The sequence below is a fragment of the Melozone crissalis genome, unplaced genomic scaffold (genome assembly GCF_028551555.1).
Source record: "Melozone crissalis strain CALT ecotype California unplaced genomic scaffold, PUWL_Pcris_2 ptg000006l_1, whole genome shotgun sequence".
Taxonomy (NCBI): domain Eukaryota; kingdom Metazoa; phylum Chordata; class Aves; order Passeriformes; family Passerellidae; genus Melozone; species Melozone crissalis.
This window is the reverse complement of record NW_026535784.1, coordinates 55,077,941-55,104,649: the sequence shown is the minus strand read 5'-3', so window position 1 is coordinate 55,104,649 and position 26,709 is coordinate 55,077,941. Positions and strand designations below refer to the sequence as shown.

The 26,709-nt window shown below is 42.5% G+C and overlaps 1 protein-coding gene across 2 annotated transcripts in view; it reads left to right on the top strand.

Moving 5' to 3' along the window:
* The window catches only part of BMP2K (BMP2 inducible kinase), a 48,462-nt gene that overhangs the window by 15,457 nt on the left and 6,296 nt on the right, over window positions 1-26,709 (top strand). The window contains exons 2-15 of one of the 2 annotated variants that reach the window (XM_054295950.1): window positions 2,915-3,033; window positions 3,368-3,473; window positions 5,128-5,270; window positions 5,558-5,679; window positions 6,671-6,752; window positions 7,362-7,494; window positions 9,657-9,760; window positions 11,189-11,268; window positions 12,063-12,223; window positions 13,505-13,665; window positions 14,267-14,362; window positions 15,037-15,218; window positions 16,006-16,163; window positions 19,162-19,275. In XM_054295950.1, the coding sequence (XP_054151925.1) occupies window positions 2,915-3,033; window positions 3,368-3,473; window positions 5,128-5,270; window positions 5,558-5,679; window positions 6,671-6,752; window positions 7,362-7,494; window positions 9,657-9,760; window positions 11,189-11,268; window positions 12,063-12,223; window positions 13,505-13,665; window positions 14,267-14,362; window positions 15,037-15,218; window positions 16,006-16,163; window positions 19,162-19,275 (1,761 nt within the window). The remainder of the gene's footprint in view (window positions 1-2,914; window positions 3,034-3,367; window positions 3,474-5,127; window positions 5,271-5,557; window positions 5,680-6,670; window positions 6,753-7,361; window positions 7,495-9,656; window positions 9,761-11,188; window positions 11,269-12,062; window positions 12,224-13,504; window positions 13,666-14,266; window positions 14,363-15,036; window positions 15,219-16,005; window positions 16,164-19,161; window positions 19,276-26,709) is intronic. The other variant, XM_054295951.1, reaches the window with a different exon arrangement.

Sequence of the window (26,709 nt, the reverse complement as noted above, 5' to 3'; positions counted from 1 at the left end):
ATTTCAGGTTTTGAAATGTACAGAAAAAACATGTGTAACTGAAAATATACTTTTGTATACTCATTAGCTTTATCAAAACTTATTTTTCAGGATTTACTTGTCTGAATAGAGATGGATGCTAAAAACTCAGTCACCTCTCCAAAACATCCAAGTTTTAATGGATTTGTAAGGAACCATTTACAGTGTAGTAGCTGCCATTCCTGCTTCAGCTTTTACAGATGTGGTTAGTGGCTGCTGTTTGTTACTGTAGAGGTAAAATCCTTCTATGCCAGAATTTCTGTACTGTTTGTCTGAGATTTGAATACATAGTCAAGGGTTTCACTACTTGGAGAAACAACATTTGATGCTTTTGTATGTTTCGAAAAAAAATCTGCATGATGTAAAAAAAGGTGTTGTCTATATATACACATAATGTCTAACAGTCTGAAAGATGGTAAAGTCGCTGGAAGATTTTTCAGCCTTATTTTGTTCTACCTGAGTAAGCAAATAGAGTGCTTAGAATTCTGACAGCTCCACTGTTTCCTGGTTCGAGTTTCAGGAATGTAACATGATAAAGTGTAAATGGCATGTTGAGGCCTGTGAAATTACTCAAGGTTGACCTTAAATATACATAGAAAAAAACCAAACACATGTGGCTGATGTAGAATTTCATTAAAAACAAACAAACAAAATAACTAGCCCAGAAAAAAGCCCCAATCATTGCTGGCTAGCTGATAAGGTGATCCCAAAAGTGCATAGTTAAGGTGACACAAAGGTAGTTCAAGTAAAGGAAGGTAAGAAAGATGTGTGAGCTTTTTAAAGCGTTTAATTGTGCTAAGTATCTATTGGCTTATGTAACTATAGGTTCTTTAGAAAGGCTTCTTATGAGGCATTCCAGGGAAAAGTGCAATGTGGCTGTCCTTGGGAGGATTTAAACTTCGAGTGACTTTGGAGGAAATCCGACTGAAAGAGATGAAGCTCCTTGTTGTGTTGAGCCCCACACTGCCCCGGTGGGAGGGGAGAGAGAACAGGAAGGGGAGCTGTGAGGAAACCTGTGAGCTGGGGCAGGACAGGTCACCCAGCCTTGCCCAGGGTTGTGCCCCTTGACTCTTGCAGGAAAGGGTTTTTATAGCAGCGCTATTCACTGATGGCAGACCATTCAAGGGCAGGGATCTGCTTCTTGCCAAACCAGGACCAGGTCTGCTTTTTCAGTCCCTCGGGTTCAACTGCTGGCCGATATCGCCACCTGATGGCAAGAGCAGCCTTAGGCTCGGCATTTAGGGTTCTGCTGCTTTCCACTGATGGTTTCTACCTGGGCCTGTCTGCTCCGGCTACATCGGAACAGTTGTCAGGGAGGCTTGAAAATACGGAGTTCTCTTTTGTCCTCCTGCTAGGCAGAGAGAATTTCATGGCTGTAAAACTGGCTTAAAAAGTCAAGAAGTGATTATTACCTTCTAATCATGAGTCTTTTGCTTTACCTGATTACTGCTTTATATTTTTGGTCAGATATTGGTGCTTAAAAACCAGGTAGTTTTATTGTGAGGATAGTACAAAAACTCTTCTGCTAATGAAGGTCTTGCACATCACTCTGGCAGAGCTCCAGGCTGGAGCCCTCTATGATCATTTCAGTGCCAGCTGGAGTTCGGTGTTAAGAACTTGAACTGTTAAGAGTAGGCGTCCTGTGAATTTTTTAAAAAGGCCGTGTGTGAATAAGGATGAGGTTGTTGAATTAAACTTGTGGTAATTCTGCTTTGACAGCCTACCATCTCATTTGGCTAAATGAGAATTAGGTTAAAAAATAAATACTTAATCTTCAAGGGGAATTGATATAACTTAGCTTCTTGAGTGGCAGTGATTATGTGCTTGCTTGCTCAAGCACATGAGACTTGCATCAAATGAGGTGCACTGTACTTAAGCAACATGACTTGCAGATGCTACTGGGTACCACGAAATGTGTGCATTTCAAGTGGCTGCCTGATCATTGGAGTAGTTACTTGTGTCCTGGTGGTGTTCCCAAGCTCCTGCCCTAGTACAGAGTTCCTGTGGTGCTGCTTGGCTTTGGATCAGACAGCACTTCAGGAAAGCAGGGCTTGACATGGGCTCTGCTGCGAGGTGGATTTCCTCGAGGTGTGGGAAAGCTGTGCATGTGGGCCTTGAGGTGATGCCAGCGTGCCTCCTTGAGCAGCAGGCAGGACTAACAGGAGGCAGCTAAAACAACCTGCTGGGTTTCACTTTGGTGTCCTGAGCACTGGGAAGTACTTCCTGTGTAGGTTGTTTCACTTGTGTATTTCCTGCCTCCTTGATTAATCTCTACCAGTGAAGAGAGAAAAAACCCTTCTGGGGAGCGGGCTCGAATCTGTGGTCCCAGTTCATGCTGCTGTTGGATAAGAATGTTTCCAGTGGGAGTGGTTTTAAGAAAATGCTTCATTCCAGTGCGCACATTGAGTGTGGTATAAATAAAAACACTTCTCTAGGGCTGGCTGCTTGTGCTGTTGAGGCTAGCCTGAAAAGTCACATCACTTCTTCAGTGTCTCTCAAGACTTTTGCTAAATATTTTTATGTATTAGAATGTGTGTTTAGGGCATTAATGTACCTTGACTCGATTCAGGTTTTTGAATGACTAAGTACTGCAGGGTTGATGTCTCAATACATGGTGGTTCTTGCTTTATGAATTCATTTGAATGTGAAAGTGCTTTTCTGATGCTTTCATGTAATGTTGTAAGACAGTAGTGAGACTTCAATGGTTTTGCTTTTGTCATGAGTATTTGATTTAAAAGAAATGGGTTGAGGTAACAAATATTTAACTTGGGAAGTGTTTGTTACTAGTCACTCAATGACCGATGTAGTCCTTGTTGCTCATCCTTGGGATGTAGTGATGTTGAGTAGATGTGTACAAGAAGCTCAAGCTGCTGCTTTTTTCACTTGTGTTCTCCAGGTGGCTTCTCCACAGTGTTCCTGGTGCGCACGCCCAGCGGGACGCGCTGCGCACTGAAGAGGATGTGTGTGAATAATGTGCCAGACCTCAACATCTGCAAGAGGGAAATCACCATCATGGTAAGGCCATTGCTTAGAACTGGAGAAAGTGTCAGTTTGTAGTGTACACCCAGCAAATGCCTCTCCAGTGTTTCTAGGCACCTTTTGCTTTTGGTACTTGCTCCTGATTTTCCACCACTACTTACAGAAACTAATGCTGGCTTTAGGGTTGGTGCATGATTAATTTCTCAATATTTGAGTATGTATTTGATACCTCACGTGAAATGTGTGTATTCCTTTTGGTCAGTATGTCTGGTTCCCAAGCAAAAGGATTTTCTTCCAGTGCTGTAGTGGCAACTGAAAATTGCTCTTTGTTTTCTCAGTACTGAAGTGTAATATCCGTTTTCTCTTTCAGAAAGAGTTATCTGGGCACAAGAACATAGTGAGTTATTTGGATTGTGCTGTAAACTCACTAAGTGATAACGTGTGGGAGGTGCTCATCCTCATGGAGTACTGTCGAGGTAAGAGTCATCACCTAGGTATACGGAGGATAAGGTTTGTACTATCACCTGTGATTTTGATTAAAACTGTTCCCTTGATGTAGGGGGTTAACATGTATGTGTCTCAGCTGGAATCTAGGTAGTTAGTTTCACTTTTCTGCTGGCATTGCTACCTAGGCACTGGCCAAAACGTAAAAGTTTTGCAAAGCTTTGTAATTAGATATGGTTACAAACAGGGAAATTAATTCTCTATGTATGAAGTGCAGTTGTGCTGTTCTGCTGGTGGTGCTAAGCAGCAGGTGTCTGGAATTTAACTCAGTAGGAAAGATTAGCAAATTTTCACCACTTTGCTCCCTCTGCTATTTTTGTTCTAGATGACAACACTGAAGAAGCTTTACCTGACAGGTGATTTCCTACAAATAGGCTTAGTAAAGTTCAGGTTGATAGTGCTGTCCAAAAAGATGTCAGCCATGTGTTCCTGCTTGACAATGTAACTTTGTTTAAAACAATACCTAAGTCAGAGACTGGCTGTTCTGGGGTTCTGTTCCCCTCAGTTCACATATGTAGGGTATAAACTTGCCTATGAGTTTAACTTGTGAAGTTTGTCTAAAATCTAGGGAGACTGAGTGCAGACCTCCTAGTATGAGATGGTGGTTAACCCAGGTAATTGGTGATACTCTGCCCCAAGTGCTGCAGCACAAAGTAAATACTCCTGGAAAGAAGCCTCCCATGGTCTGTACTGCTCGACCAATACTTTGAGCTGAGGTGCATGTGGGTTATATTTGCAGTATAAGCAGTGAGCCTTACAGTTTGTGCAGTCTGTACCATAAGGAGCCAAAGACCATGTAGATTAATGTAGATTTTGGGGAATGGATTAAAGAGAACTTGAAAACTAATGGCCACATTTTTGGCCCTTTACCCTGCTTGTATGGATGAACTTCTGTACCATTCTGGGAGCTCAGTTCTGACTCACTGTTGGTAGTACTGTTTCCCTAATGGCCCTGGTAAATAACCCTGTGGATGTCAGCTGTCAGACAGCTTGACAGTGGTAGGCTTCCCGTGCTGTAAGCATCCTTGTTTGACAGAATGCCCACTAAGGGCCTGCTGTGTCTCTGCAAGAATCCTTCTTCATCCCTGTGTGCAGCGAGCATTGTGGTAGGAAGAGCTTAGTGGCGTCTGGTACAATTACTGCAAGGAACAGGGAAGTATTGATTGCCAGTCTTAAAAGAAACCTAGGGAAAGGGAGGTCTTCTTCCTTGGAGGATGAGTTCAGGGCTTTGTTTCCCTGCTTCCCCTTTCTTCCTCCTTTGTCTCCCAGAAAGACAGAGGGTGTTCAGAGAATGAATTCATGAACTCACTTAGCGTTTGGGTTATGAATCCTAATGCAAAAGAGAGTTTTTAGGTGACATATTGGTGTGATGGGTTCTTTTTTTGTGTTTGCAGCTTTTGGTTTCAAACACACTTCAGCCTCAGGGACTTGGATTGTTTTCATTTGTGCCAATAATTTTTCTCTTTAGGGCAATACAAGAGTGTGTGGTTGGGAAATAAGGTTTATTTTGTTCAAATACAGTAACTGAGGAAAACTTTCTTGCATCATATTTGTGGACTTAATGCATATAACTCTACTTCTGTACCTGATAGGAATTACTTGAAAGATATTTCTCCTGTTTTTTAGCTGGGCAAGTTGTGAACCAGATGAACCAGCGTCTGCAGACAGGTTTCACGGAGCCAGAAGTAATGAGGATATTTTGTGACGCCTGCGAAGCTGTTGCCCGGTTGCATCAGTGCAAAACACCTATAGTTCACCGGGATCTCAAGGTATGACCTTCACTGTAAGAAAATCCAGGCTAAAATCAGGGATCTGCTTGAAGAGGGTTGAGGATATGGGAGAGTTTTCTGTAAGACCAGTTTCTAGTTGGGAGCTTGCTGTTGGTGAAGCTATAAACAGACATTAACTATAGGACATCACCTATTGCTAAAACAAAGTTTAGCAGTTGATTTTTGGGAAAACTTCCTGTTTGTGTGTGAGAACATGTAGTAACGCTTAACCTGGAAGTTCATGCTTTTATGTTAACCTACCTGTTGTGTGTTGGTTTTCTTTGAAGGTGGAGAATCTGTTGTTAAATGATAATGGGAACTACGTTCTCTGTGACTTTGGCAGTGCCACTAACAAATTCCTGAACCCTCAGAAAGATGGTGTTAATATGGTTGAAGAAGAAATAAAAAAGTAAGTTCACTTTTAGGTGATCTGTCATAAGCAATGACTGTGCTGCCAGGAAACTCCATATATTATAATGTGGTGTGCATGTATCACTAATGAATTGAAATTAATAGCTGATCTTGAATTCATTTTGGCATAAATGCAGTAAAAGACTGCAAGTATTTGATAAGATTTCCTCTGTTTATTCACAGATTGTTTTTCAAAACTGTGATTCTTAAAAATAAAGTTGTTGGCAAAAAGCATGCTGTTGTGAAAGTCAATTGTTCAGAAATATAGGTCTGGCTCCTGGCCATTTTAGGAGTTGGATATTTTTCATTTGTGCTTTTTTAATACTGCTAAGCAAATACTTGCTAAGATACCAATAACTGATGTAAAGAAGCCCTGCAGTGCATTTATGCTGCGTCTCATTTGCAGAGTATGGTCTGTGTCCATTCTTCTGAGACTGATCAGAAAAATATTTCAACTTTTCTTAGACACACTTGTGAAAACATGTATTATTTTGATTTTGCCCTTCTGGCCTCACTGTGTCAGAGGGATGAATACAGGCTGCTTGTTTTCAAGTCATGAAGTGATCAGAGGCTTTTTCCCTCTCTGAAGTATTTGAACTACCAGCTGAGTTGTTTTGGGGTGTTAGTGTTCTGAAGTCTGCATTCTGCATGTTTCAGTGTGGGATAGGGACAGCCCTTGTAGGACTCAGCAGTCATTCCCCTCAGGTGACTGGCTGTGTCTGCACAGTCACTCCGGCAAAAGTCTGCTTTGGGGCAATAACACTAAAAGCCAACTTAACCTGACTTAATGCTTATTTTTGTGTATGATAGTTCATACTGCTGCTCCTGATATTATTTGTGATGCTGCAATGGGCTAATGATGTGCATCATGCAAGACAATTCCAGGCACATGTCTGAAACTTTGTGCTTGGTATGTGCATCGTGGATCAGGAAAACACCCTCTTGCCTGTGATGCTAGATTTTTAGCTATGTCCTCTCTATGTTTCTAGGTACACTACACTATCATACAGAGCTCCTGAGATGATCAATCTATATGGAGGAAAACCCATTACTACCAAGGCAGATATCTGGGTAAGCAAAAATTTGGATAGTATGATCTATGGGACTGGTAAAGGAAGGGGGACTTAAAACCTGTATTGACTGACTGAAAAACTAATTACTGGAAAATTAAACACATTGGGCAGCTATAGAACACAACAGTAGAAGTGTCTTGGGTACTTAGGTTTTTGTAAATAAAATGAATCCCAGGTTTTTGTTTTTTTTTTTTACTTAAAGGAAGGGGGATGTGATTTAGAACATCTCTTCTTATGTTGGCTCTGGTTTCTCCTTGATAGCCCCCAGTGATTTCTTATGGAAACCTCTTGCCAGAATGATCAAGAAAGGTATTTTTAGTAGTTGATGAGCAGACAAGGAATAAGATAGGAAATTTAGTGCAAAGAGTCATGATATGACGCTGAGAATGCAGCACTTGGTGTGCTCTGGTTTGTACTGGGTGTGCTGCAGGAATCAGAGCAAGAGCAAGTGTTGTTAGGGCACCTTTGTCACATCAGCTGTCTTCCAAAGTGCAGCTCCCACACAGCACGTGAACATCTCTGTGGCCAGGGGCAGCATTGTTAGTGCTGCCTTGTGGTAGCAAGGGCTTGTTCTCATCCCCTGACAGGGCTTGTGTTTCTTTTACAGGCACTGGGCTGCTTGCTGTATAAGCTGTGCTTCTTTTCCCTTCCCTTTGGAGAAAGTCAGGTGGCCATTTGCGACGGGAGCTTCACCATCCCAGACGGCTCGCGGTACTCGCACAGCGTGCACTGCTTGATCAGTAAGTACACAGGCACTGCAGCAGCCCCTCCAGCTCACCAAGCCAGCAAAGCACAGCTCTGAGCTGCTGCTCAGCACCTCTGCTGTCAAACCCTGCCACCTCCAGCTGTGCCTCTCAACTCCCCAAGAGCCCTTGAAGCTCAGGGGAACCCTTGGGTTTCTCTGGGACTCAGGGATGATTTTTTTTTTCTTTAGGTGTTAATAAATCCCAGAGGAATAGGGGGAATGCCAAGACTGCTTCTCTTTATTGTTTAGCTCTGTTTATTAATATTTTTTACCCTTAAGTGTGTGTTTTCTGTGGAATGTCAGACTTTTCTGTCCAAGTTGTGCTTAGATAAATTTGAAGTGCTGCTTTAGCATAGCAACATCAGTGTGCTGAGATTAATTTCACTGGGGACAATTTTAATAGTAGTTGCATGGTTTATACTAGAACAAAAATCTGGGAAGTTTTGTGCAACCCCAAGTGTCAGATTTGAGCTCTGGCAACAGTTTGGAAGCACTAAGTGTGTTAAGGAAAATTTTGGACATGAAGCAGTTCTGAGGCTTGTGATTTATCCATTACCCAGACACAGATGTGGGAACTAATATTTACAGTAATCATCAGTATTGTCCTTGTTTTCAGCTTAGAGTAGGCTCCCTTGAAAGAGTGAGATGGACAGCATATGAAAAATTCAAAAGGTTTGAATAGGAGCTCTTATAACTCTAAGCTATGGATGCGTTGACCACACAGGTTATGCTTTCATGTAATAAGCAATACCAAATCCAAAACACTTTTTTGAGTACACATTCATAATTGAGAAACAGCAGTAATGACAAGTAAGCACTTGCCTTCTGCCAGTACTGACAAAATGAGATGAGTTTTCAAAGGACTTAAGTAGTTTTCTCTGTCGCTGTGTTACTTTTTTTTAAGAGAAGTACAGGTTTTAATCCTTTCTCCTAGGTATGAATGCAATTTTTTTAATTCGATGAATGACTGTGCCAAGATGAGCAGTACTGACATGGAATGTATCTGGGTGAGGCAGAATGTCCTTATGTAAACTTCCCTTCTTTCCATTTGGAGTGGAAGTCATAAAAAGCTGCACTTGGTCATAAAAGGTATTTCAGGGACTGTGGCTTCATCTGAGCTCTTTTACAAGGCATGACTGGGGAGGAAGAAGCTCCTCATGCCCCACCCCATGAGTTAAACATTTCAGAATCCAGTGGCAGGAGTCACTTCAGTGAGTGTTCTGATTCCATGTCATGGTGCTGCAGCTGAGTGCTGGAATCTGTTATTTTGTAAAATCTCTTAAAAATTAAACTTGCAGTGAACTATACAGGACAGGAAATAATAACTTTGTGTAAAATTCTAGGATCTGTCTGATACTATTTTTCAACCTATGGAGGAGTTTTGTAAAATGACATGGTAGGTTGGCTGTTCTACTGAGCATTTGTGCAAGTGTGCTTCTCTTTGCTCATCAGAAGTGAGAAGTTGAATTTTCATAGTGTTCATTTACTTCATAGCAGAATATATTTTTAGAGGCCTAAGTTTTTTAGAAAGTGTATTTCACTGTTTATTTGCTTTCTGGTTATCTAGGCAAGATTGCTGGATTATATATACTGTGTTATATTTGATTTCTTGGGAAAGCAACAAACCTTTTAATTTGGGAAGCCAGTGTTTAAGAGGGAACATAAGGAATTTTGTCTTGTCAGGGAAAGGTCCTTTTATTCATGAAACTGTATTTTTTTTATATGCAGAATTGTTCATAATCAATGAAACCTACAGAGAAAAGCCTGATGTAGTAAGATGTGTCAATCTTGTTTTAGCTACATTGAATTTTGTGTTAATCCTGGAAAATGTTAGTGCAGTGAGTTGGTTTTGTGCTGTTTCTCTCTGCAGTTACTAATTCCTACTTCAGTTAAGTTCCCTTTTGCACAGCTGCGTCAGCCTATCGAGCAGCATGCATGTTCTGCAATTTTTTTTGACTCTATAAACTATTTGACTGGACAAAAAGTATCTTGGGTGTGGGGAACTTGTTTTAATAACACTGCAAATGACTCTTGATGGTAAGCTGATTTGGTGCAAATGCTGGCATTTTTCCTTGCTAGTTGCTGTCTCAGCAGTTTTTTGTGTCTCAACAGGCTTTTTGTGATCTAGCCAGTGATAGGTCTTATCAATTTTTGCAGGATATATGCTTGAACCAGATCAAGAGAAGAGACCTGATATCTTTCAAGTATCTTACTTTGCCTTTAAAATTGCCAAAAAGGAGTGTCCAGTGTCTAATATAAATGTAAGTACTCTTGACTTTACTTGTATTTTCAGTGTGTTATGTAGGTAATATTGAGAAGTCAGGGAGAGGAGCTGAGAGATCACATCAGTTCTGTCACTTGCCTGGTTCCTCAATGGTAACACAGAGCAGAGAACACGTCAAGCTCCTGTTGTGTGCATGCAGTATGAGTAAATAAAATATAAATTTAAAAATCTCTATAAATAAAATGTTCTTAATTGCAAGGGTGTAGCTCTGTGGGCTATATTGATACCATTCCAATACCTGGCTTAGGATTTTAGCCATTAGTAATCACTTAACACAATCAATATGAAATAGACAGATATTACCTTGTTGACAGTAGAAGGCTGAATGCTGTAAGTGGAGTGTCAAGAGCGTGTATATTTGCTCTTGGATAAACCCTTAGCTTAGGCATCCTTAGCAATTGTGGTAGTCCATTGGAAGGACTCCAGGGAGCTGGAAAGCAAACAGAGCAGTAGTTGAGTCAGCCTGCCTTCTTAGCCTTGCTTTCTGCGGGGGTCTGAGCTTGGTCTCAAAGATCACCTGCTTCACAGATATAATTATGTCTGTACTAAAATGGAATTTGGGGACTTTAGCTAATGTTGAATATTATAAAGTGGCTCTCAAGGCAAGCATCAGGAAAAATCCATCTCAAAATTGAGTTTACAGCAAATATTGGTTGTAGCAATCTGTCTTCAGAGGCAGACCAGTGAATTTTCTGAGATCCCTTTGAATTCCTTTTTTCCTTTATCATTGTAGAAGGATGTCTTCAGTAAATTTGAATGTTGCCTTTTGGCAACACAGATTAAAATAAACCAGGAAGTCTTGAAATACTTGATAATAAACTGTCTCTATTTGTGACCAGATTTAGATTTGTATTTATGTGCATTTGTCATGAGAGAGGATTGGTGTCCTCCTTTGCCCCAAACTGTCATATTTCTCATAAAACAGTCTAGGTGATGTGGGATTAATTCAGGAATTTTTCAGGTGGGGGTAAGGTAAAAGCCCATTGAAGCTTTGGTGCTGTATGGTTTTCTGGAATTTGTGTTGTGGTGGAGGAGCAGTGTGTGCTAAAAACAGTTTCCTCCAAAGATTGGTCTTTGCTTTAGAGTATGAGGCTGAAATGAGTCTCTGTGCAGTCACACAAAGTGCTTGGAGACCGTGTTGCACTTTGTTGGTAGCTGGCAGTGTACCTGAAGAGAAGCACCTGACAAAAGAGTCAGACCAGTCAGGTCCCGCTTTACTTCTGCCACACACTGAGAGGATGTAGAGATACTGATAAGGTAAACCCTTTTCAGGTACAGCTCTGAGTTCTGCATGAAGCCTTGGCATGTGGAGGTCTTGAATCCAAATATTCCTCTTGAATATGTATCAAATTTTTTTCTTTCAGGATTTTGGTTTTTTAATTTATTCAAATTTGTTTTTCCCAAGAATTCTCCTGTCCCCTCAAGTCTTCCTGAACCCATGACAGCTAGTGAGGCAGCTGCTAGAAAAAGCCAAATAAAAGCAAGGTGAGCAGGGGGATGTGACTTTTTTCTCTTAATGTTGTTAAGCTACATGTTTGTTTAAAATCTGTTTTCATATACTTATGAATAAATGAAGTATTACCTCAGTAGAAGTCATTAGATAAACTTGTGTTTCTAAGAGCTTCAAGTCTGTTTGGATTCCACACCTTTGCTTTTTTCATTATATTGAAAAAAGAATCCATGGAGGGAAACCGATGTTTTGAAGGTAAATGGGTTTTGTTTTTGAGAAATTGAAATTTTTATGGAAAAATATTCACTTTTTTGTCCTTGTTAATAAAAACAAACTCAAAACCATGGGAATTCTTCTCCATCCTTCTGTTTTCTGCTATGATCTAGTGTGTATGCACATAAGGCTGATGCTGGGTAAATCCTTTACCCTTCCTTTCCTTGTCAATGGAAGGTATTTGGATTTGAATCTGCCAGCACGTGTGACTCAGATATTTCTACATAGTTATAATTATCAGCTTCATTTGCAAAAAAAGAGGAACAAAAACCTAAGACATTCTCAGCAGTAGAAATAATTTGAAGTAAAATAATGCTTTCCTTTCTCTTATTTCTTGTACATATGAACAGTAGTCCTGTTTCTAACTGTGTTGTGGACTCAAGCACAGGACTGGAGTTTTAGGGAATGAATTTTAAGGTACTTACATGCAGTGCTGAAGCAGAGTAGCACATTATTGAGTCATAACTCAGCTGTTAAGAGATGTACTGTGTCAAATTTGAAGTAGAAATATTTGTCTTTTCATCAAGTATCTTACATGGGAAAATTGTCCCTTCAGAATAACAGATGCTGTTGGACCAACAGAAACCTCAATTGCACCACGACAAAGACCAAAGGCCAACTCAAGCACTGCCCCTTCCAGTGTGCTGACGATCCAGAGCTCAGCAACTCCTGTCAAAGTACAAGTTCCTGGGGAATTTGCTAATCGTGGGCAAAAAGGTAACTTCAAGTCTGAGGATGGACCAAAATAAAGAAGCAATTATGCCTTTCTTCCTCTTCTTGCTCTACCAGAGATAACATTTACAACTCAGTTTTATCAGTCTTATTTTTTTGCATACCAAAAACTGAATCTTCAGAAAGATTGACTGTGTGAGCTGTAAATTTGAGGTGCTGCAAAAACTAAATTCAGACTGAGAAGTGCAAGTGTTTTTTCTTTGTGCTTAACACTGGTTTTTCAATCAACTTGCCCACTGCAGACAGAAGTTCACGCTTGTTTTGACTTGTGAATAATTTGCAAAAAGTACACAGCTCTTCTGTATCAAACTGGGTTTTTTGTAGCAGCAAAAAGATTCTCCTGTGCCTCAAGAAGTCATGAGATACCACCAACCTATTGGTGCTGTTTGTAGGCTGGAAACATGTCACTTCTCTCATGACTGACAGATTGATTCCATGTGGCACTGTGGGTGCAGGAGGAGTTAGGGGAGACTCATTTGAGTGAAATGGGCTTTGGAAAAATCCTTGTTTTTTCTCATTCAGAAAGAGTTGTGGCTGTGATAAATACTTACTGAAATAGTTGACCTTTATACCTAGGACACTTTCTAATTGCATTTTATGCTGTTATGTGCCTGCTGCAGAAGAGGAAAGAGTAGTTTCAGGGATGGTATTGGAAAAGTCTCAAAAGGCCTCTGAGAATGTTTTGTCCCAGGTATAAGTAGTTTTTGCTAGGTGGGATCCATGTAACATCCAGCTTGAAAAGCTTTTCCTGTTATGACAAGGAACAGATCGTTCATGGGCACTTCAGAATGTAAAACACATCGTGATAGAGAGAAATTTGTGGTACTACCTGCCTCTTAAAAGGTGCAGAAGCAATTGAGTGGCAAAATTCATCAAGTGCTCTGTTTAAGGGAGTTTGATGGATGAGCTAATAGTTTCCTTAGGGGGAAAAAAAAATCAAAGTATGCCTGTGTTGAATGCATACAAAGCTGCATGCTTTGAGATAAGGGTTTGAGATCCTGCAGTGTGTAACTTAAATGCTGGTAAAGCAAAATTCTGGATCCCAGCTTGCTGTCATGAGACCGGGGGAAGCTCCCAGCATCTTGCATGTAGACATGGTTCATTTGCAGGCTTGGAATTACTTGTAAAGAAGTCAACTTGGTATTTACTGGTTGTCAGACTGGGAAGAGAAGTTGAAAGACAGTGTCAGCTTGAGGTGAAAAACAGCCAGGGACAGCTCTGGCTGAAGCTGGGGTGTCTGGATGTCATTAGTGTTGTCTGTCACAGGAACCACTCGACCAGGGAATGGACAAGACATCTCACAGTCCCAAGGGACCACCCCTCAGCAGCACAGGGTCCTCCAGCAGCTGCAGCAGGGAGACTGGAGACTGCAGCAGCTGCACCACTTGCAGCACCAGCCCACCATGCAGGATGCTTATATCCAGCAGGTACAGTCAGATCTGTTAGGTGTTGGAGACTCATTGTATGTGTTCATAACCCTTGGGATCATTCAACAGTTCTGCTGATGCTGCCTGTACTTTTCCAGCTAAAACAACTCCTGTTCCTTTTTGCTTTTGCTTTGTTCCTTCATTGGCCCTGTAATGTCTGTCCTAGAAAGTTGCTTGCCTTGTGCTGTGTTCTTGCAGTTTGATCCTGAATTCCATCTTTCTTTGCATCACTACTGTGGGATTTCAAAGCTTTACCCATGTGTAAAGGAGCTCTGGATACATGTTAGGAGTGATTATAGGTGATGATGTTGCGCTTGCAGTAGATGCACCAGTTGTGCGGCTGTACATGCACCAGTGCTGAATATGTTGTCTGATTTTTTTGTTAAGAATTGGCTGGGGAGTGGAGGAAGGAAAAAGCTTCCAAACAGAGTGGTTGAAGTGCAGTGACTGAATTGTGAGCTGGCTCTTGATTATGAGATACCTTAATTAAAAAATGCTGTGGAGTCATAGATGTGATAGTCAGAAGAAGCATTAATTAAAATACCAGCTTTTTTCTGAGGGGGGCATCATTACTTTCTAAAGCTATTTTTTGTCTTTCCAGTATCACCAAGCAGTGCACCAGCAGATGGTCCAGCAGCAGCTGTTGCTGCAATCTGTGTACCAGCAGCAGCCTGCCCAGTCACAATATCCTGCCATGGTAAGTCACAGAGAGAGTACAGTCTTAAAATATGGCCTGTGCTTGTAAATCTGCTCTTGTGTAGATGCAGTAAGAGAAGTTGTACTGAGCTGTGGACCTGGTTAATAGCGTGCAGTTTGGCATCTAAAATAATAATTAGTTGGTGGGAAGTTAATCCAAACCAGCTTGTCTGGAGTTGCACTTGTGTATTAATAATAGGATGGGATCTATCCCAAGTTTCATAAGGTCTGTCTGTGCTCCTTTGAAACCTACTTGGTTAATGTTTCCAGTACCAGCCACAGCAGCAAATACATGTTACACAACAGAGTGACTGAAGATGATGACATCCAATTGTTACTTGAAAAGCAGGAGAGTTAACTGCCATAGCCTGTTTTGTAAAGATCAGGAGAAATTGTCCTGAAATCTTGTATTATGATTTAAGCATAGAGTATGATGGACACACAATTAGCAGTGCTGCAGTGACATATATTTGGGTTGCAATAATGACAGAAATGTGAGTGGTAATAGGCTGGAGAAGAGAAGCTGCCTCCCTGAGCTGTTGGAGCAGTTTCTGTGCCCATGTGTTCTGGAGGGTGGAGGTGGCTGTGTGTGGCTGCAAGAGCAGCCCTGATAGTTGGCAGAAGAGTTTCAGCCAGCCCATGCATCTTCTGGTAACACAGTCCTGATCTCCTCAGGTGCAGCAGTACCAGCAGGCTCTCTTGCAGCAACAGATGCTTGCTCAGCAGCGGGCACAGCAGGTGCAGTCCCCTGAGTATATCACTTCTCCACAAGACTTTGCACCAGCCTTAATCTCCTACCCCAGGTCGCTCCCAGTGCATGGTGGAACAGTGGCGGATCCTCCCTACCCTACAAACAGGTGAGAATTGTGGCTCAGCTGAGCCTGGGGGTTACTCCTGGCTTACATTTCTAGTTGTGGTGAACACTGCCAAATCCTTCTCTTAGAAGTTACTTGCTTTGGTAATAAGAGATTACTTAGAGCAGTTGGACAGTGGGTGTTCAGTGGTAAAGGATATTTTGGGAGGAAAGTGAGACAGTTTGTCAACAGATGAGCTGGTATAATTTTTAAAACTATTTCTTCCAGTATTTCTTGTTCACAGATTTAATCCAGGAACCCAGTGCTAATCACTTCACTTGGGGTGGTCAGTGGTCTATGTTGAATGAGGTTATGTGCTTCTGAAGTGAGTTTTGAACACCCTGTTGAGAGCAGCTTTGTAGTTGGCCTTGATGTGCTAGGGCTGCCAACTCCTGTGCTCAGAGGTGTGACCTGAATATGTAACACCAAGTACACCTCAGAAGAGATACAGTCCCTGAGGAGTGGCCCTCAGACCTGCCTTTGCATAATAAATGGTAATAAGTGATGACTTTTGCATTAATTCTTGTGAACAGCGGTGTATGTAATAAAAAATCCCCTTTGACTTAAAAGAACCTAAAGATCTGTCCAGTTTCACTGATGTTAGAAACCAGGTTATATATTTGTCTAGGTTCCTATTAGGCTTCTTTTAAATCAGCCTTCAGCTTTTTTTGGGATGAGCTCTTAATTGCTTGTGTGTAGGACTTGGCATTGTGAAGCATGTCTCAGATTTTGATCCTGATAACCAATCCTGTTGTGTTTCTCTATTTGCTTCCTTGAACTGACTCTACAGGTCAGGCATTCCTGATGCTGAAGCAATTGCCAGTTACCCCAAGCAGAACATCAGTAACCCACCTGATATGTCAGGGTGGAACCCATTTGGAGAGGACAATTTTTCCAAGTTGACAGAGGAGGAGCTGCTGGACAGAGAGTTTGACCTGCTCAGATCAAGTAAGGGACGCTTGAAGGCTTACTTTGCTTCCCAGTAAATGAGGGCTCTGTGGTTGCTCAGCAGTTCCAACACCTGCCTGTCCAAGGACCGTGCAGGCTGTGTACAGAACATTCTTTCTGAGCATTTGAGGGCACGGTTGGGCCTGTCTTCCTTTCCTTTTCCTTTTTGAAAACACGTGCAATAGGAGCTCACCGTCTGAAACTGGTAGTTACTGGCTCAATTACTGCAAAAATGGTAGTATCTTAGCTCTTCTACACTGCTTGTGTCACCTGCATTGCCAAGAGGCTCTCAACAGCAGAGGTATGTTGTCAGATGGGAAGAGAATTTTGGCTGCTTGCTTTATTCCTTTCCAGCTTTTTTCTTGCACACCAGAGCAGAAGATTGTGTGGGTCTGATATGTCCTTTGAAAATGCCTGAAAGAAAATTGATCTATTACATTATGTTAATGTTTTGTACTGTCCTTTTTGAGTGGCTACATGTAAGGGCTGGTTTATTGTACTGATATGGCAATAGTTGAATAAACTTTTTCCTTGTGAAGTCAGTTATCTCCATGGTTTTTACTTGGAATTACCTTCTGTTCTTAATCTCTGAACATGTGCTTGTTTGTTGCTCTTCCTATAACTGGCCTTGTTGAGATCAGATTTATTAGTGGGACTTGGAAGATGTGACAATGTTAAAAAACAGATTGTATATGCTTGGCTGTCTATCAGCAAGTTTCTTGCAATTAAAAGTACAGTAAAGTTGATTTTTGAGTAACTGGAAAAAATACCTTTGCCTTCAGTTGAGTGTTTTTCCTATTGGATGTGCACTTTGCACTTTACCTGTTAATCCTTTAGGAAAGTGACTGGGTGGGTTTGTTTGTGAGGCTCTGATTGTTAGTTTTCCCTTGTATCCTGTGTGGATTGAATCAGATTCCTGTTTTTGAGCTGGAAATGTAGCCTGCACACATTTGACAGTCAAATGTCTCTCTGGTAGCTGGGAAAAATGGCTTATGTACTAGCTGAAACTTAGCGTTCCTTCCAAGTCCAAGTTAAGGATTGGATTCAGTAATAGAATAGAAAATCTGTAAGCAAGCTCCTTCCACATGTGGCCCTTAGTTTTTTGCACTTGTGAATCTGGAGCAGGTCAGTTTGTACCGAAGCACAAGGCCACCCTCTTTTGGCATCTGTATTCTGAATTCAGGACTGCTGGCACTGTTTTTATACAAGTTGGATGAGATTGATTTGGTTAAGCCACAAGTTTTGAACAAATGCAAGGACCAAAGGAGATAACGAAGGTACATTTTGGGCTCAGTTCTTCAAGTTAATTCAGTGCAAAAGAGAGCTGGATGTGATAACTTGCCTGATATGCTGTATCTGAAAAGCAAACCAAACCCAACAGCACAGCTCTGCTCGGTAGTAACCAGCATTAGGGATTTTAGTTACTCACACAGAGAAAATGCAGAAATGACCCCGAGTTGCTCCCTTGCCGGCAGCACACTAGATGGCAGCCTTGTCTGTAGGGATGGGCTACCTTACAGCTGCTCTGAGCTCATGGGGCTTGGTGTCCCTCGGGAGGGGGAGCACTGCTGGTTTGTGTCTGGCTGTGCATGCAGGTACACACGTCACAGCCTTCAGAGACCTTTTAACCTGGCTATTTGTTACTGAGGGTGTCGTGCCAAAGATCATGTGAGCATACGTGGCAGCGTTAATGCCTTTGCTGCAGTCAAAGCAGCAATAATTATGCTCCTTGTTGTCTACTGGTGCTTTCTCAGACTTGGCTGGAATAATGGGAGATCAGGAGATTTATTGTAAAATTAAGTCTTGTACCTATAAAATTGTTTCAAACCGTGTGAGACTTAGTGGAAGTTCCTTAGATATGCATTAAGGTTGAAGGCTGAGTTCTCTTTAGGTGTAGGTTATCTCCTATGTGGGAAAAAGGCTGTTGAGTAATAAGTATCTTCTTTGCCATCCAGAGAAAAGAGAATTGTGGATGCAGAGTTGATCAGTGGTTCTGTTTTTCTTTTACTAAAGCCAGCTGCTGTCCTGTAGTTTATAACTCACATACAGTGGTGTGTAAGTTGGTGGTGCTCACTAGTGTTCAAAACATGAATTCTTTCTTTCTTTTCTCAGAAGCCTAGTTTGTATTGTTGAGCTGATGCTTTTTACATAAAGGTCTTTCTAAATCTGACAAATATTTTTAAAGCTTGCATGTTTGACAGTAACACCTAAGTAAATATGCAAAGCCTTTGTTAGAGGATGAAGATGTTGCCACAATTTGTCAGGCTGGCATTACCATCGGATTTCATGTGTTGAGGGGCTTAATGTCAGTGTGTGCAGTGATGGGTACTGCTGGGGTGATTAATCACTTCTCTCATAAAAGGGGATCCAGTTCCCAGGACAGAACACATTGCTTATACTTGGTGAGGGTTTTCCTAGTAGAATGGTGCTGGTTGCAGTAAGAGGTAATGTGCAATTGGATGGATCTGTCAACTGAGCATCTTTGTGGAGAGCTGTGACACAGAGTGACAGCTTGGAGCTCCTGGCTCTTGTTGTTTCTCTGTTGTTGGTGTTGCTGTGATCATGGGTTAGTGATGGGCCAGAAGTGACATCTGATGCTGCATTTCTGACAGCACTGTGAAGAAGTAGATTTCTTCCACAACTCTTGTAACCACTTAATCATCTGTGTAGAACTGGGAGCCAAGAAAGTGAGTCTGCTTCCTTGCTGAGAAAGAACCCCCAGCCCAGCTTCCATAGCATTGCACAAAGGCTTGGGATCACCCTGGTGCTCCTGCAGGGACCGGTGTGGGTGCAGAGGCTCTCAGGCACTCTGCCTGTCTCCTGGCAGTAGGAAAGAGCTGCCCAGAGCAGCTATGCAGGCAAGAGCTGTGCTGCTTACAAGCATACAGGATAGTCCTCCCTCACCCTGTACAGTGCATAGCTTTGCATAGGTGTAAGTCCTTCTGTTTTTATTTTATTTTACTTTATTTTTTGTTCTGTTCCATTTTGTTTTTTACAGACAGGCTGGTGGACAGGAGAGCATCTTCAGATAAGAGTGTGGAGCCACATGCTGCTCCACAGACAAGTCCTGCTGAAGATCCCTTTGGTTCTGTACCTTTCATTTCTCAGCAAGGCAAGTTCCATCTGTGACATGATTACCTCGTAGCTGTATGCATACATACCTGTAGGTGTATGTATCTGCTGAAGTATGCACAGCAGTTCAGGACCAAAGAATGGCCAAGGGCTCTGCTGCCTCCTAACAGCACTTGGGTTGAAGGGATGGTTTGGTCTGTTCTTTGCCTCCAATTGAAGTCACCTGTGCATCCAGCTCCTGGTGCCTGTGGAGCCTTGGGACCAACTGTGTAGGGTGTGGCTCTCTTGAGCCAGAGCAATGGGCATCACCTGGGCAGAACCACAAGGGCTTTTGCTGAAGGGAAATTGCTTGCTAAGGCCAAATTTTGCCACTTCCCTGTAGTCTGCTTCTGACTCACACTGTTTCTCTAGTTCAGTTGTCCAGCCAAGTGAAGACAGTTGGCATGCTTCTATGCATTTAATGCACAGTTTTGGTACAAGTTGAGTCAAATGCAAATATTTTACATTGTCTATACATGGGGAGGGTGGGCATTTGTTGTTGCTTTTCAGTTCACCTTTGACTATGTTTACCTTGAATGGAAGTAAAAATAACGTGTTATGTGGGCATTGTGAGTGGGAAACTGCATCACTCTGCAACTTAAGCAGCAGTTTTAACATTTGGTTGATCAGCACTTTAGTATTTATTTTGGTACCTTTGACGAAGTAATGTGGTGGTTGAATGGTAAAAGGAGGATCAGTCATTTCTGCAGCCACTTGGATTTTGTTGTGAGTTCTTATGTGATAAAGGTGCCTTAGTATGACATGTACAGACTGTTCTTATGGAACTTCAAAAGCTCAGGTAACATGCCTTAAAATAAATCAGCTGGGGTCAACCTAAGGTAGTATCTGTGTTTTCTTTCACTTCGGTCCTGCATTCTTGGAGATGCTTTGGTAGGGCTGCAAGTGCTTACAAGGGCTCTGGTGCTCCACATGGTGAAGGGTGGGCAGGGTAATGCTCTTGTCTTCTGCAGAGCCTTCGGTGAAAATCCCTGTCCCTGCTCCTGTCCCTGGACCTGCATTCATTCTCCTTGCTGTAGGACTGTGTTCTTAGCTTGTACTGGTGTTTTGCTCTCTCGGGACAAGTTTGCATTCTGTCACCTTGTTCATGGTCAGTAGTTCAGTGCCGTGTGAAAGCCATTTAATGAAGAAGGGTTTGCTCTGCAGGTGCTATTGGGAAAGGTTTCTCTATCATCTTCATTCCAGAGGTTGCTTTGAGTTAGAGGTAAGCCTGAATTCACATGCAAAACAAACAGAAAATAGCTTACAATCCATTTAAGATGGGGGCCATCAGTTATTTTGTATTCATACCCTTGTGTCCAGAGGTTATTGTATTGCCTTCCTCATCTGCCATCCTGGAAGTGCATTTGAATGTTTGCTGCCTTTTTTAGCTTTAGATTGTAACAAATGTCTTCACTGTGTTTTTTCATATGCTTTACTTTTATTGCTTGGAATCCAAGCTCTAATTCTTGATACACTAAAAAAAAAAGGAGTTGCTTCTATTAAGGGGAGGAAAAATCCCCTGAAATTCAGTCATGACTGAAAAACCAGGCTGTTTGAGGCATGTTGAGCTGGTTGTATAATGTTAGCCGTGGCACTGGAAAAAAATTGTGCACTTTTCTATAGCCTTTTCTCCTGTGGACTTTTAACTGGCACTTAAACAAGACTGAATATTGGCTTGGTTTCAAGAAAGGTACTGTTAATGATGTGTTAACTGTGAGTTGCACTTAGTAAACAAATCAGGTAGAAAAAATATTTAAATGTTAATATTGATCTTCTAAAAGCTTATGTTCTCCACTGAACTATTCTTGGTGATGTCTTGAGAAGAGGAGTTGCAAGACATTTAAGAAATGAAGAAAGCTGTTGACTTGGATATATTTTATTTCTAACTGAGGACTTTCTGGGGCCAACTTGACAAATGTCCCTCCCTGATATTTTGATTTCTGCTTGTACTTAACACTGTTGTGTGAATGTTCTTTCTGGTTTGTTCCTTGTGATTGTGAAACGTGTAACTGAGCAGTAAACCACCTGTGTCCCTTTCTCAGGGCATCCAAGGGCAGGTGGTTGCTTGGCAAGTGGAACAGAGGATTCATACCTTGAGTGCAATTCCCGTGTTTACAAGAGAGACTCTGGGATCTTGTTCAAGCACAAATTTCATTTCCTTACTGTAATGTGTCTCAGGCCAAATGGGAGTTGTGCAACAGTGTTTGCCCAGGGCTCTGGCCACTGAGTTCTGAATTGTTGAATAACAATGACATGAAATGGTGACCTTATCAACATGGTATCTTTAAAGTAAATAAAACTGACTTTCTTGAAGAATGACAGTTCTTACTGAAGTTGTGTTCTACTGTAGTTGCCACAGTTCCATCTCAGAGGCTGGGGTTTTTCTGCTTGGTTTTCCTTGCTCTGGCATAGGTCTGATGTATAAATCGTGTGCGTGTCCTGTGGCTGAGTAGAGCCACTCAGAACATCACTCCTGTTTTGGAGGCCTAAGGGTTCTCTGCTGAAAGCAGCTCTTCACTCAGTAATTAACTGACTTGTGTCACCTCCTGGGGGAGAGCAGCAAAATGGTGAATGTCATGTGTCATCTTTGAACCCACCAACATCAACTGCTGGTAATCTGGCTAAGCAGGTGTCACCAGGTATGTTCACCTCTGTCTGGGAAGGTGAGGCAAGGGAGCAGCAGAGGCTGGAACTGGAAACCTTTGATCATCTGTGGGCTGCTGTGACTTGGGATATTTCCTGTGGAGCTGAGAGTGCATTTCAGGCTGTCACTGATTCAAGGGTCACCAGGAGAAGAAACCTGCAACTGGATGGACTGTAGCTGCCTGTCTGTTAGACCTTCTGTGCTTATTTTTGTCCAGTGGGAATGGAGAGCCAGCAGCAACACTTGTGTCCCTTGGTGTGCACAGAGGGAAAGGGTTTGAGATGAGCTAACAGGTGTTGGGTTCCTCTTAGTTTGGGGAATAGAGAACCACTGTGGAAGCTCTTGGTGTCTCTCACCCTTGGTGTGTATCCTACTCTTCTCACAAGTAAACTTGCTACTCACACTACTTTATGCCTGAATTATTGTGGACAATAGTAGTGCCTTAAGACCTGACATGACTGGAAAAGAAACCTGGCCTGGGAAAGAATTCAGTTCTTGATCTGATAGAAACAAACCCTGCATTGCTAACTTCTTAATGAAAGAGAGAATTAACTAGCCAGCACTGGGGCACTTTATGCACTTCACATGTGGAAAACAGGTTCTGGTTCTGGCATGTCTGAACTGTATGGTGACGGTGCAAAAAGCATCTCCTGTGGACAGCATTTTGGAATGGAAATGTTTGATTCAAGTGTGTGAACCAGCTTGTGTTGTAATCCCCTTTGTTATTATCAAGTGTTTCAGAAGCTTGGGAGAAGGATGCTTTGTGGTACTCTCAAATGTAAGAAGGAAGTGTCATGAATATAGTACAGCTGGCTGGTAAGCTGTACTTGGTGCCTTTGGCCATCTTGCATTTATTCACACTAATGATTTGTGGGATGAAGATGGGCTAGGATGGCCTTTTGCTTCCCTCAGCTTAATACTGCAATTCCCAGAAGGAACACAAGAATTGAGGTAACACTCCAGGTTTCATGGATGGGCTGTGTGATAAGTGGAGATGTTGGGCAATGTTGCTTGAAGCTGTTTCAGGCATTTGGCTCCTGTGGAAGAATCTCCGTGAGCTGTCGCCTGGGATCTCAGGATGGAGTTCTGGTTCAGGTCATCTCGTTAACAGTTGTGCTGAATGTTGTACAACTCATGTGTGCTGTAGGTGTGATCAAGTCACTTGGTTTTTGGGTCTCCGTGGTAACCCCTTCCAAGCCACTGCAGGCCTGTTCTTTGTGAAGGGACTGAATAAAAGTGAGTACAGTTCTGTAGCAGCTTCCTTCTGCCTTCCAGACTTCCCACACTTGGCAACCTGGTGATGTCTTCCAATGGTAGCTGCAGGTGTCTGCCTTGGGATAAGAGGGGCTGTGTTGTGTGGCCTGTGTTGTCCCAGCTCTGTGGATCTTGCAGCAAACCAGCTGGCTGTGTGCCAGACGCAGTGCCATAGGAGTCATCCGGAGCCTTGGACAATCCCTGGGAATGCCCTGCTGCAGTAGGTGCTGCTGGATGTGCACAGCATCACAGCAGACATGTGTCATGTCCTGGCAGGAGCAGACATGGGGGATGATGATTTATTTAGTGGTTTTTTGTGTACTGCTTCCAACAGGGTTTCAAACCTCTGCAAGTTCTGTACCATGGCTGTGGAGCCCTTGGACAACTGTGCAGTCTGGGCCTTTCAGTGAGACACAGAACTCAAGAAGAACTTAATAATACCAGACCAGAAGAAACAAAAAAGACTTGAACTGCTTTTAGAACTTGAAAAACTCAGCTGGCAATAGCTCGTGTTTCTTTGGCAACTGATGTTGATGGTTTAAAGGTGCCCAGCCCTGTGTGCAGTGATCTGGGTGTTGTAAAGTGTTTCAGGTTTAGGTAACTTGGCAGAGTAAGTTCTTGTCAATATCTGTATTCATTGAAAGCTTCACTGATGTTATTCTGTACCTTCTTGACTGTGGTTTCAGTTATTCATAGTGCTTGCTGATTGCAGGTTCAGGATATTTCCCTGTATCAAGATCATCTAAAACCTCAGCTATTCTAGATACCCCTTCCAAAGTAACCTGAAATTGTTCACCCATCGAAAGTATAAATGGTATGTCTAAGTTCTGCCAAGGGTCTGCCTTTTCTCTCCAAAATTCTTTATTGGGGATTTTTTTCAAATCTTGCAGCAGTCATGGGCACGTTGCACTATTTTTTTATATTGCTCTTTAATCTCTGGAGTAATTATTTAAAAGAATGTCAGCAATAGTGCCAGACACAAGCGTGGTATTCTTCCATTTTTGTTGCTCTTGAAAATAGAGGTGGTAAGACGTATAAATCCATTACAGTATTGAGCAGCTGCTGCCCTGGCTGTTGTCAGAGAACTGGTGCAGATTTAGTTGCAGCCTGCTGCTAATCCTTGGGCTGACATGTGGCAAATTGTTATGAAATGATGGTGGCAGTATGTTCCCAATTCCAAGGGAGCTTAAAGCTCTTATGCCCCACTCTTGGGCTACCCCCACGATACCCTAAAAAGAAGAACCAGCAGAAGGCATGTAATTACTGCAGTTGTTAGAGGGAATTCATCCTCTTATAATCCTGTGTCTCGAAAAAGAACATCAGAACAGAAAATTTCCTTGAAGACTGGGATCTTCTTATATGATTAAAGATCTTCCACCTGGCTCGCATTTGAGGCAAGAACAATTGTTCCCTACAAGCTGCAAACCTGATTAGAAGTGTGGTAATCTGAGCAGCACATTGCAAACAGATGTTGCCCCCAGTGTGCAGCAGTGCTGTATAAATATGTATCTGAATGTCTCTGCATGGTGTAGCCTGACAAGAGTGCATGAAATCAATGTGACACAACACTTGAGGCTGGAAATCTGTTTGGCCAGAGCATCCAATTGTCATTAAGCGGGGGCTTTTCCCTTTTGGGGGATTGCTTGTGTGTAGTGCTCTCTTTCATTTGCTGATTTCATTAGCAGTGAAACAGGGGCAACTGTAGTGTAGAAAACCAAACTATTCTTAGTTTAAAATATGGTAGTTCTAGTGAGGGTATTTTTGTTTGTTTGGATTGGTTTTGGTTCTTGTCTGATGCGGTTTGATCCCTGTTCCTGGGACTAACATGAAGCCACTGCAGCTGCAAAGGTGGGTGCAGAGATGGTTTGTTCCCTCAGAGTTGGCCAGGTAGGGCTAAAAGTGTGCAATATGAGCATCTTAGAGTAGTTTCTGCTTGGAGCAGGTGGCTCTGGTTGTTTCTATCCTCAACACACACGGGAGGATAAAGGAAGATAGTTGTTCTCTCCTGACACACTGCAGTGTGGGAGCAGTGATATCACTGTTCTGGAAATCCTCTTTAGAGTACAGAAGTTCTCTTCAAATCTACATATCAGGAGCAGTTGCTGTTCACAGCATCATCTGTGTGCCACTTGCCTTCCAGGTGACATGGTCCATGTAGGGTCATACCTGCTGGCTCTGAAACTCTGATAATAGTGAGCTCCTAGTGAGGATTTGAGTTTGTACTCACTGTTGGATAATTTCCAGTCTGTACCTAATGCCTAGACACTGGATTTGTGCTGCAATAACCAAGTCACATTGTTACCTCGCACAAGGAGACTGGACAAGGAGCAATCTCAGTTGAAGAGGTAGAAATTTGGAAGCCTTCTTCAGAAACCACTGAGCTGAGATACAGTTATTGACTGTGCTGTGGTGCTGTTAGAACAGGAAAAAGTCGTCTTGCTGTGTCTTGGAGTGGCCTCAAAATTAAGATATTTTGGACCATGCTTTCTCATGTGCAGGGACAAATATTTACCAGCCTGCACCTAAGGCTTCCCCTTTCCTGCCGACTGCCTCATTCCTGCCTGCACGAAGTCTGGTGTGTGCCATGGCATTGCCCTGAGTGGAGCAAGAGCCCACAGAGCTGACCAGGGCCAGGACACACTGCTGTGGGCAAAGTAAAAATCAACATGTACATCAAACTTCCAGTGTTCTCATTGCTGTTCAAGCTCTTACCCTGTGTCTGCCTCTGTCAGCCAGGAAGGTGCTCAGCTTTTCCTTGAAGAGAGGTTCAGAGCTCCAAGTACAGGGGGAAAGCACCTGGCCTCTGTGTTGCTGTGGATGCATGTCTCCAGCAAGAGGGATGGCTTGGTCAGTTGTTCCTGGTTTCATCAGAGTTCCTCTGGAGGTTGTGCTTGTTAGACTGAAGAGAGGAAACCTTAGGGTGAAAGGCTGGGTTGTCTTGATGCCCAATTCCCAAGATGATTTGCTGTGTGTTGCCAGCAAGAATCGCAGTTGTGAGTAGCAGGTGGGTGTGTTGGGATGCTGGAGCAGCTGGGGTGCCTGTGCATGGTGTGGGCTGTGGGAAATGTCCTCTTTGCTGTGCTGTCTGTCTGGAGAGCTCTGGGGCTGGGAGCTGCACCCTGTGTGCCTGATGCAGCTCAGCTGCTTGGGGAAGAGGTTGTGCTCTGTCTTGTCAGTGCCTGTTTCAGTGTGTTTTCTAGGGACTCTGACTGTGGCAGCACTTCACCAATTATACTTAAACCTGCTGTTAAGTCAGGTGTGTTAGGTAACACTGTGATTCAGTTCTTCTTTGAAAACAAATGCTGTATTAGTTGTTTACTGCATATTGAGATGAAATGCAAAGGTCTAACCATTCTGTGGGACTGTAAACTCTTGTGGATATGGACACAGAGAAAAGGTCTGGGCTTTTTGTTGTGGAAGTGGTATTAACATCTAACCTAGAAGTAGTCCCTTTTTCTTTTAAATCTATTTGCATTTATGCTAACATTAGTGTTCAGTAAATATTGAAAACAGCAGGATTTGGAGGCTAGGGGGGGT